A 12,350-nucleotide genomic window follows, 5' to 3' on the forward strand; every position below is an offset into this window, starting at 1 on the left:
TCAGTATTTGTGGGCTGCAGAAAAGGTGGATGGAGAGAGCAACCTGGATTTCAAGCTGTTCGTCAGAGTGGAGGCTGCCACTGCTACAAAGGCCACTCTTCTTGGGTCCTATTGTCTACCACCTTCTGCCACTGCTTGCCTCTTCCCACTGCCATCCAGTCATCAGAAAAATCACTCTATTTTTCATGCCTTTAAAAAAAAACAAAACCAAAACCAAAATAGGTTTTTTGACATCTCCTCATGCCCATCTCTCTGCAGCCTGAAAAAGCTGCACCATTTTAGTTTATTTATGGGACCTGATAAGAGATCTCTAGGGAGCACCCCACCCACTTGCTTCCGACTTTGAGGAGGAGGCAGCAGTGGCACTTGTGGTAATTGGTTTGTGTCTATCTCTAGCCTTGCATCCCTCTCCAGCCTTGCAAATATATCTTCTACACTATTTGCGTTTTAGCTCCAAATATTTCAGAATTTGGAGTATTTCAGAATTTCAGATGAGACTTAACCTGTACATGTCTTATAGATGCATGAATGTTGAAACTAAATAGCCCTTTGTCTTGCAACAGGTCTTAAGGGACGTAGATTTGATAGTTTCTTCATGAATGTTTTATCTAGTGGAATTCTTTTACATCCCTAGCCTACATGTGTAGAGCGAGCCTTCTGTTTCATGTCTCCTCTTCTAACTCATGAAAGATGGTAGAGATCAAGGATGGGGATGGGGGTCATGAGACTAGCAAGCATGGTCCTGTTCTTTCTCTTGGGAAATTATAATGATGTGGTGGATTAAACACCCAAGTAGTGTCAGACTGTCAATGACTACCAAATGCTGTAGGCTATATTTCAAAGGAAGGAACTTGCAAAACCACTTATGAGTATTCCCTGCCTAAGAAAAGCCTATGAAATTCATGGGGCCACCATAAGTTGACAGGCAACTTGAAGGCACATAAATACATAGTGGCATACATAACTTAAGGAATTCCTTACTGTAAAATCCGAGGAAAATCATTAACTTGCTGCATTAAGTTGCTACATTATTCTCATATAGCTTTTTAACAAACATGCATCTGAGGAAGTAGGTTCAAGTCTACAAATGCTCATGCTACCAGCTTCTTTCTTTCAGTTAGTTCCAGAAGTGTTATTATTATTATTAAACTTTATTTCTATAGCGCTATAATTATACACAGCGCTGTACAAAGTCGGTAAAATTAGGAGTAAATAAAAGCCTGCCCAAGGCGTACATTCTAAGATAATAACAATTAAAAGAGGAATAGATAAAATTACCATATAGAAAGGAAAAAACAGATTAAAAACATCAAATATCAAACAAATCACATCACATCAAATATTGTCAGACAGCCAGATAACAATCACAAATTCCCTGAGAACGCTTCCCTAAACAATATGGTTTTCAGCTCAGCTTTAAAGCTGGTTAGGGAAGTGATGAGCCGTGCATGCAGAGGAAGAAGGTTCCAGGAATGAGGGGCAGCTAGAGAGAAGGGACGGATCTGGGACGGGGCAGAGGAGATCCTGGGTTGAGAGAGGAGATTTTGGCTACCAGAGCGGAGAGTGCGAGTAGGGATGTAGGGAGAGAGAAGATCAGTTAAATAAAGAGGGGCCAGCCCATGCAGGGCTTTAAAGGTGAGTAGCAAAAGTTTGTACCTGATGCGGAAAGGAAGAGGGAGCCAGTGAAGGGAAGACAACAGAGGGGAGACATGATCATAACGGCGAGCGAGTGAAATAATGCGTGCAGCTGAATGCTGAACAGAAATTAATGGGTGGAGGTGAGAGAGAGGAAGCCCTGCCAGGAGGAGGTTACAGTAGTCTAATCGTGAGACCACTAGGGCATGGACCAGTGTCTTTGCGGTAGAAGCTGAGAGATATGGACGGATTTTGGCGATATTATAGAGAAAAAATCTACAGACTTTGGCTGTAGTCTGGATCTGTGGGATAAATGACAAAGAGGAGTCAAAGATGAAACCGAGACTGCGGGCTTCCTGGCCCGGCTGGATCGAGATGTTATTGACGGAAATAGAAAAGGAATAGTGAAGGGTGGGCTTAGGAGGGAAAACAAGAAGCTCAGTCTTGGACATATTGAGCTTCAGACGCCGATGGTGCATCCAGTGGGAGACAGCTGTTAAACAGGATGACACTTGCTGCTCTAGCTCTGGTGAAAGATTAGGGGTGGAAAGTTACAGCTGGGTATCATCGGTGTACAGATGGTAGGAGAAACCAAAAGAACTGATAAGTTTGCCAAGGGAGAGTGTGTATAAAGAGAACAGAAGGGGACCCAAAACAGAGCCCTGAGGAACTCCAACAGATAAGGGGACAGAAGACGAGGTCTGACCACCCGAGACCACAGAAAAAGATCGATCTGACAAGTAAGATGTGAACCAATCGAGAACAAGGCTCGAGAAACCAAGGTCAGAGAGTACATCTATTAGGAGACAGTGGTCCACGGTGTCGAAGGCCGCAGACAGATCGAGTAGGACAAGGATAGGATAAAGGCCATTCGCCTTGGCCCGCGAAAGATCATTCGAGATCTTAGTAAGGGCCGTCTCTGTGGAGTGCCGTGGGCGAAAACCAGACTGGAAGGGATCCAGAATGGAGTTGGTTTCAAGAAACTCAAGACAGCGTGAATAGACGACTTGTTCCAACACCTTGGAGAGAAAAGGAAGAAGAGAGATTGGACGATAGCTAGCCAAGGAAGAGGGGTCGAGAGAGGGTTTTTTCAGGATAGGGGAAACTAAGGCATGTTTGAAGACTGAGGGGAAGGAACCCGAAGAGAGAGAGAGATTAAAGATATAGAGGAGGGAGGGTAACAAAGAGGGGGCTATAGAGATTAGAAGACGAGAAAGAAGTGGGTCAAGAGAACAGGTGGTAGGTTTGGATGAGTTCAGCAGCGAAGAGAGTTCTTCCAAAGAAACAGGAGGAAACACAGAGAGTTTATTAGTAGGAGGGGCGAGGAGATTAGTGGTGGGAGCCAAATCAAGAAGAGTTAACTCAGAACAAATGGTAGTGATCTTTGTAATGAAGTCGTTGGCGAAGTCGGAGGGAGAAAATAGTGGAGAGACGGAGGGAGGAGAGGGTTTTAACAGTGTGTTGAAACAGGAGAACAAGCGCTGCGGGCGCCTCTCGTTGGCGCAGATCAATGATTTGAAGTAGTCTTGTTTTGCCATCGACAGGGCGCGTGAAAAGGATAAAAGAACGAACTTAAAATGGATAAAGTCAGCCCACTCCCTGGACTTTCTCCAGAGACGTTCGGCTGCTCGGGAGCAGGACTGGAGAAATCTAACAGTGGGAGTGATCCAGGGCTGAGGCCTAGTCGTAGAGGAAGAGGAGGACACGCGCGTAGATACTGGGGCAAAGCTGTCAAGAGTTGAGGAGAGAGTAGAATTCAGTAAAGACATAGCTGAATCAGCAGAGTCCCCAAGATTGAGAGAAGCGAAGGATGAATCCAAGGACTGAGTGAGATGGTTAAGGTTAAGAGAATGAAGATCACGGAACTGGCGGAGGACGGTATGACGGGGAGGAGGAATGTAGGTAAGAGTAAAGGAAAGTAGGTGATGGTCAGATAGTGAGAAATCAGAAGCCAAGTAGTCAGACACGACACACTTGGAGGGGAGAACTAAGTCGAGACAGTGACCAAGGGAATGGGTTGGAGAGTTGGAATGGGGTTGGAGACCGAAGGAAGCTAAGAGAGAGCTGAAGCGAGAGGTTGAGGAATTCTTGGGATCGTCGAGGTGGATGTTAAAATCACCTAAAATCAGGGAGGGGACAGTATCCGAAAGAAAAAATGTCAACCAAGATTCAAAATCTGTGAAAAACTGAGACGCTGAACCAGGAGGACGATAGATGATGGCAACCCGAAGTTGCAGAGGAAAATAGAGTCTAATAGAGTGTAATTCAAATGAGGAGAAGGAGTAGCTGGGGGGAGAAGAGAGAACCTGAAACTGGCAGGACTTTGATAATAAGATGCCGACCCCTCCTCCGCGACCCTCAGGGCGGCCAGTGTGGGTAAAAGAGAGACCGCCAAGAGAAAGGGCAGCAGAGGTAGTGGTATCGTGGGCCGGAAGCCAGGTTTCAGTGAGGGCAAGAAGATTAAATGATTGAGATAGAAAAAGATCATGGATTGCCGCTGCTTTTGGGGCAGCGGAGCGGCAATTCCAGAGAGCGCAAGAGAATGGGAGTTGGGAGATAGGGAGGGGGCGGATAGGAATGAGATAAGGAGAAGGAGAGGTGCGAGGAGCCATGGGGAAGAGAGGTTTGGGTGACAAACAGATGGCAGGAGAAAATGTAGAAAAGAGAAAAGCAGAAAAATAAAGATACAGTCCAACAGTGCTGGAAGGGATGGGGTGAGGATCCCAAGACATGAGGGAGTTGACGGAGGAGAAGGGTAGCTATGGGAGCTTCCGGATGTCTGAGGGGTTACTGCCCCGCCTCTCTCTCTGCTGAGCTGGAGCTGTTGCTGCTACTTCCAAGGAGTCCCAGAACAGTGGGAAGATGGAGGGAAGGTCAGCATTCAGCAGAGGTTCCTCTCAGGAGGCGGGCTGGCTGGTGACCTTCCCTCCAAGTGCTCCAAGATCCATTTGCATACTGATTTTCCAGACTAACATGGCTATGGACATTATCACATGGGGGAAATCGGAGTTTCAAGAGCAAAAATCATGTGAAAATCACATAATTTGCAATTAACATTTTCACACGACATTGTGATTAAAGTGCTATTAGCCTGGGAATAAACAGGTAGTAAACAGCAACAAATAATTGACAGGGAAATCCCATGACTAATTTGTTGCTGTTTATTGCCTGTCTATTCCTGGAATAATGGCTCTTTAATCACAATGTGTGTGAAAATGTGAATTGCGATTGTGCAATTTTCATGTGATTTTTGCTGTTTAAACCCCTGATTTTCTCCGTGTCTTTGAATAACTTTTTAACAGTTTTAAAAAAAAATCCACAGAGAAGGGTTCATGGTCATTACAATGTACAATTATCTTCAGCAAAAATAGGGCCTTTCATATCCATGTCCTTCAGATCATAAGATGATGGTCAGAAACAACAGGGGATGGACATTCCAAGAAGCTCAAACTGGGAGCTTCAAAGTAGCTTTTGACTGACTGTTAACAGTGACAGAATATGAACATTTGGTGATGGAATATGATAGTGATAGAAAATGAATTTTTTTTTTAATCCAGCAAGACAGTTCACATGCTCTCTAAATTTATATAGGGACATTCATACAGAGGTTCTTGAAAAGGGATATGTGAACACTGGTTATGTTCTCTTCCCTGACTTATTCATACCTGCCACAGCTTCCTTCCACTGCATCAGTGCCTTCCAGTCCAGTAGCATGGATAGCAGACACTGTCCAATTTTATTTCTATGCTCTTCATTGTGTGATGTACAGGTGGGAATCATGTGGCTATGGAGGTGTTGCTGGACTGCAAGCCCTAACAGCTTAGCCAGTATAGTCAAGGGTGAGGAATACTGGAAGTTGCAGTTCAATAACATCTTAAGGACTCTATGCAAGTCCTTAAAGTGGGCTAATTGTTTGCATTTGGGTACAAATGCCAAACATTTTGCTTATGCATGCTGAATACCATTTGAATACAGACAGCACAGAACAAGGGCATTCAAGGATGGCAGAGTCACACTGAAATGGTTGTGCTTCAGAAAAAATGCTTGTACCATCTATAGCTATATGATAAGCTAAGTCAGAATTAGTTTGGCTAGGGTGAGTGGTTGATTTCTAAGGGAAAAAAGATGTTTGAATTACTTGCATTTCCATACTTATATTTTATTTTAAAGGGTTTTGTCAGGCTCATTAAAAAAGAAAAAAAAACCTCCCCAATGAGGGAGAATGTGATGCCTCAGACTTTGGTGGAGTCTTCTTCTTTGGAGGTTTTTAAACAGAGGCTGGATGGCCATCTTTTAGGGGTGCTTTGACTGTGTATTGTGTAATTTATTTCACCTTAATTTAGTGCAACTCTTATAGCATTTTGATCAGATCATGGAAAGTTACTTTACAAGTGACTAATTACAGTTACAATTCCAAGGCCTCAATGTAGTTAGTTACTGTTAAGAGTTATTCTTTTAAAAACAACAACTCTTATGCCATTTTTCAAAAGTAACTAGAATGATTAGTTTTATTTATTTATTTAAAAAATCTATTACAAACTACTAGCCTTTGCTGGAAAAAACACTATCTTTCCAAAGACACCATGCGGCACTGCAGAGGTCAATACTTGAACCTCATGATATTCCTCCACTACAATTTACAAGTTGCACCTTCAGCTGAACAAGCCCTTCAAAAAGAAATTAAGTTACAATAGCAAGGTAACTTTGTTATGCCTTTGTTGCTGGAGAAAGGAACCAAATACTGGGGCTGGCAGGAATTGGACAAGATGGTCCTTGAGGTCCCCTCCAACTCTGAGATTCCACGAATACAATCCGCTGTTTATTTGGAAATAGCTACTTCAAAGCTGTTTGCAATGCTATGCTGTAGTGCTCTGTCCTCTTGTGCATTGAGATGTGGCAAAACAAGTGAAATGAGGGCTCAGAAGCCATTAGCATCATTTCTTTCAATAGCTGCCTGACTGCCCTGTATAAGTGCAGAATTTTCTTTTCCCAGTTTGCACCAGCTATTAAACCATATCAGTCCTCTACCACGTTAAGTTTCTGCTCATATACAGAGCTGTAAACAGATACAAAAAAGAAAAAGAAAAATTCCTGGCAACGTGCAGATGTTGAAATATGTGGTATGAAATGTGCCCCATCCCTGAATCTTACATGATTGCAAAATGGCCTCAGTCAATATGAATGCCTTAGCAGGAAAAGAATACATTGCATTTGAAAGTGAAAAATGGTTTTGCTTTTTGTCTTTTAACTTTACATGCTGTCATTCCAGAACTTGCAGCGGAAGTAAGGCCCTCGACAGACGGGCCCTTTAGCACATCTTGGCGACTTACTAGGGTTGCCTCAGGGCGCTGTTTCCAGATGCCCCACAACCCTAGGACATCACCAGGATGTCATCGCTGTGTGACGCCGTATACACGGGGTGCGCAGCTGTGACATCACTGGTGCGTGCCGTCCAGATGGGTGTGCACAGCAGCGATGTGCTCACGCTGCCACAGGCAGTTTACGGCAGCACTAAAAGGAGCTGCTTTTCAGCGTTCCTTTTCTTTCCATGTAGCTGCGCCACGCAATTTGGTTGCTGCAGCTTGGCTATGTGGAAAAGAGAGGTCTGTATCCCACCAATGGCTTCTGTGTGATCATGTGCAATTTAAATACATCCAAGTTAGCCCTGAACAGCTAAGATATGAAACCATAATGCTGTAGCCAATGAATGTTGGAAAGATAGTGTAAAGATAAATCCAAAAATACATTTCAAGAGGAAATGGCAGATATCCTAATGGATGCTAAATGGTGGCTAACACACTCTTTAAGTACCTGGATGGCATTTCCTCATTTTATCCTCATCTCCCAAGCCTGCTCTAAACCTGCTCCTTCCCCTTCCCTAGATAGGATTCCTATCTAGTACAATAGTCATACCACTTTCCTATGACCAAATTGTCATACAGATTTTGGTGTGCTTTTCATCTTTGGGTTTGTTTTCTTTTAAACTCAAAACCTATCTAAAGCAACAGCATGGTTCTTATTGGGAATGAATATTTGAATTTTCTGAACATCTGGTATAGCTTTGACATTCTCCTTCACTCTGTTCTCCTCCTTTCACAATTGTGTGGCATGATTTATTCTCAACAGACATTATTATAGTTTTTCAACATGTGCTTGAATTGCACTCGTTGGCTATTAACAGCATTAAAAGGACCGCTCCACATTTATTTTAGCTTCTCTCTTTCTTTCATTCATACACTCTCTGGGTATCATTGTGCTAGAGGGAGGCTGGCAGGCCAGGAAATGAACAGAGATGGAAGCACAAAAGCCAGCAAAAGCAGCCAGGAAAGCAGAACCTCTGCTGTTTCACAGATAAGCCTGAATCAGAAGCCAGAACCAGTTCCACCATTAGGCAGACTGAGGGTGCATCCACACTGTAGAAGTAATGCAATGACACCACCTTAACTGCCATGACACCAGCATACACCATCCTGGGATTTGTAGCTTTGTGAGGCACCAGCATTCTTTGGAAGAAAAAGAAAACCCCTAAAGACCTTGTAAAACTAAAAATCTCAGTATTCCATAGGATGGAGTTACAACGCTTGAAGTGGTGTCAAATTGCGTTATTAATACAGTGTAGTTGTACCCTGAGACAGATCAGAGAGATGGGTGAGAATTAATTTAATTTCAATTCATTTTTTAAATAAAAATGCCATTAAACTCAAAATCCATCTAAATCATATTTAGATTATTTAAAAAATTGATACATTGTACACTCAGTGCCAGAATCTTATACATTTGGCCTTGAATTCCTGTGTATTCCATCATGAATTAGGATTTCCATTTGTCTCCTTTTTTCTGTGAGTGGGTCCTCATTTTTAGCATTAATTTGGCTGGCACTATGACCTTCTTTTTCATATTATTTTCATTGGATTTTAAAAGTATGATTCCAAAGAAAATAGAGAAAGAAAAGAGAAGAAATACATAAGATCTGAACATGGGATATGAAAATGGTGCAATAGAAAGAGAATTTTCATATCCCTCCCAATTCTAGAACAAACCAAAGTTCATAAATGCATTCATAAATTTCTTGATAACTAGGAAAAAATAAACTAGAGGTTTTAAAAAATTCAGATTTGACACAAAATGGACAGCTTTCTGCATCCCTAACAGCTCAGGAGGATAATCTGGAGCATCATGGAAGGGTGCCAAATGATTTGTTAGTTAGTTTCTTTTTATTCTATTTTCACTGCTAGGTGGGAAAAGAGGAAACTGTTAGATTTTCTACCTTGGGTGCCAAAATATTTCAATTGGTTTTGGATAAAAAGGATCTTGACTTGTGAGAAGGGGTGACATTCTCATTTCTGAGCCAGGAAGCAAAAATATCTTTGACAAATCATTTCAGAAACTGTTCTAGCCACATCTGGAGCATGTACTGAGGAGGGCAACCAAAATGGTGAAAGGTCTGGAAATGATGCCCTGTGAGGAGAGACTAAGGGAGTTGCGTATGTTTAGCCTGGAGAAGAAAAGGCTAAGGGATGATATGACAGCCTTATTTAAATATTTGAGGGGATGTGATATTGAAGCTGGAGCAAGCTTGCTTTCTGTTACTCCAGAGAGCAGGACCGGGAGTAATGGATTTAAACTACAGGAAAAGAGATTTCACCTCAACATTATGTAAAATCATTTATTTAAATGAATCTACTTCACCTAGGACTAGCAATTGGTTTAAGCCAGAGGATATAATTGGGGGACGATCATGATTTGGATTTCTGCCTAAGTCGCAAAGAATGTTTTGTTCTGTCTCTGGATGGTAATGTTGCTAAGTCTCTGCCTTGTGTTCAATATTAGCATCTGTAAAAAAGCAGTGATGATTATATTAAAGTCTTGAGTCTTTTCCATATTCTACCATGTCACATAATATATTTTGGGATGGAAAACCAGTCTTGTCAGGACTCAGTTTTATTCAGAGCAGAACTGAAATGTACAGAGTACAGACTGTCATACAGGAATGAATGATTTCAAATCTTGGCTGAGTGAAGTTTTTGTAAATTTTTCAATGATTTTAAACATTTCAGAAATGCAAAAATATTGCCCAAAAATAGTTTTTGGTTTTATGGTGTTTTTTTTTCTTTTTGCAAAGAACACAATTTGGGGGAGCATTTAACCATTCCCAGCAGGACATCTTGATGCATTGTAACAATGTATTTTTTAGTACAGAAAACTGTCCAGATTACTTACTTCCTTTGTTGTGCTGAAGATCGCCTAGTACAAATCACAGCCACAATTGCCACTACCACCACAGTCACAACTCCAACAGTGACAACGATAATAACGAGAAGGTTGCTGTTTTTCTGGGGTGTGACACTCCCATGTGGAGGATGCATTTGTCCAATGGGGGGTTCTGAAAGAACATAAATGATTATAGAAATGTTGTGAATAGTTATTATACAACAATGGCCCTTTCAGCCCTTTGGTGGTAACTCATGAAACCTTATTTCATGCCTCTTGGTGACTAAAAGATTAGTTCAGTACCAAATTCACTTCATTATAAAGAAACACATGAACAATCTTTTATCTGGATCAGTGAAGACTGATTCATATGCACATCTTAGAAGTGAAGGTATTTTCCTTTAGTTGGTTTGATCTTCTGAAAATGCCCTGTGAAGTAAGATTCGAGTTACTATTGCCTTCCTGTACTTTCTGTGATTTAGGAACTGCAGTCTTACAACTGGAGTGCTTGAAATGCTGTTACTGTTCTACAAATAATAATAATAATAATAATACATAGATTGCTTCATGGTGACTTTTTCATCTCTGTGAAGATAGTGTGAACTGGGTTTTTGTTAAAAGAACAAACCAAGAAAACTTGGCTATTAGCAATTCTAGTAGGAGTATTCCATTGGTTTTGTAATGGTAGAATAACATATTTCCTTTTTTATCTATCTTTTTATTAAAACGAGGAATGAAGGGTCAAAGCTTCATTGTATTTTATAGTTGGTCCGCCATATCCACAAACTCTGACTCTACAGATCTAACCATCCACAGCTTGAAAAATATCCAACAACAAAAAAAAAATCCAAAAAGCATATCTTGATTTTTGCTGTTTTATATAGGGAACACCATTTCACTGTGCTACTGTATAGAATAGGACTTGAGCAGCCATAAATTTGGGTATCCACAGAGGGGCCAGGAACTCAACCCTGACAGATACCAAGGGCCCACTCTCTCTGTGTGTGTATACCCTCCTTTTTCTTTTCTTTTTCTATGTTCCCTTTTTCTGTATTCTATTTTCCCCCTAGATGTATTTTATGAATTTTCTCTATTCCCTTTTTTCTGTTTTTCACGAATTTCTGTTACCCTGGTTTTGATTGAAAATTAGATTGTCAGTGTTAAATGAATAAATAAATCTTGGCAATATTACAATATGGTCACTTACTATTTGAGTGCAACACTAAATGTGGTAAAAATCTCACCTACCTGTAAGGTTTTACTCCACCATATTTCCTCAGTCTGCGGAGTACCTGGTTTACCAACCCTGCTTCAGACTGTACTGTGAACATACATTAATTCCTTATCCCTTTAATTCCACTGCCACCCTTAAAATCTCTAACAATGGCTACAATTCTGTACCACGGCCTATGTTTTGTAACCTTAAATTCTATGGAGCCCTCCTAGGGGACTGTGAAGATATATATTAGGGTACTAGTGAGAGTATCCTGTTATATGTTGGGTCTATCACTGTACTCTTTAGCTGATGTCCCAATACATATTGGCTTCTACTGATGTACATCAGCACTCCCTAACTGGTATCCCAGTGTTCATTGGCCCCAATGTGCAAGGATCACTTTAGTAGCTGCCCTACATAGTAACATCAGGGCAGTCCCTTGCTGAATATGAACACTGAGAAACTGTTGCCCGCAGATGTAAGTCTACTTACATAAAGTCCTGTAGTGAATTCCAGCGAATATTCTTTGGAGTTTTCAAACAGAGGCTGGATGGCCATCTCTGAGGAGTACATTACTTGTTTCCTACATGGAATGGGTTTGGACTAAATGTCCCTTCCAACTCTATGATTCTATGACTGCATGGTTATTCGCCCCTTATTACACTACCACTACTACTGTAGCAAGGTCTCACCAGTGGCGTCCCTGAGGTTGGTGTCACCTGGTGCAGGAAGGCAGCAGGGGAGCAACACTCCAGCCTCTAGATGACCGTTTGGGATCTGGTATAGCTGCTGGGCAAGTAAGAAAGGGACACAACACTCTTTTTCACTCGCCCAGCAGCTGCGCCAGTCCCACTGAGTGTTTTGCCCCACCGGATTGAACATTCCTCTCAGGGGTGTCACCTGGTGCAAGTCACAACCCTCCACAACTCCTTAGTTACACCACTGGGTCTCAGCATTCAATTATGGGATGAGACAACACTGAATTATTAAAACATTTGATTAAAAGTCATGTTTTTTTTTGTTTTGTTACTTGCTTTGTTTTGTATATGCATATGTATGCTGTAAACCACTTTGATCGTAGGAAAAGCGGTATACAAATAAATCATATTATTATTATTATTATTATTAAACTTATTTATTTACAATAACATTGGATAAGTTGCCATTAAGTTTCTATACTAATATTACACAAAACATTTGCTGTTGTTATAAGGTTATATCCTTAGGTAAATTCTCCTCTTGGCCAGTGAATGTCAAACAGTTGTTCACCTGGGATGCAGCAGTTTTG

The 12,350-nt window shown here is 41.4% G+C and overlaps 1 protein-coding gene across 1 annotated transcript in view; it reads right to left on the reverse strand.

Annotated features, from left to right (window-relative positions):
- Positions 1-12,350, reverse strand: part of LOC149324177 (netrin receptor DCC) — a 227,729-nt gene that overhangs the window by 68,154 nt on the left and 147,225 nt on the right. Inside the window, exon 11 of the mRNA XM_089487445.1 lies at positions 9,856-10,018. Coding sequence (XP_089343571.1) covers positions 9,856-10,018 — 163 coding nt within the window. The remainder of the gene's footprint in view (positions 1-9,855; positions 10,019-12,350) is intronic.

This window comes from Sceloporus occidentalis, unplaced genomic scaffold (genome assembly GCF_023333645.1).
Source record: "Sceloporus occidentalis isolate IW3139 unplaced genomic scaffold, rSceOcc1.0.p SCAF_1, whole genome shotgun sequence".
NCBI classification, from domain to species: Eukaryota; Metazoa; Chordata; class Lepidosauria; order Squamata; family Phrynosomatidae; genus Sceloporus; species Sceloporus occidentalis.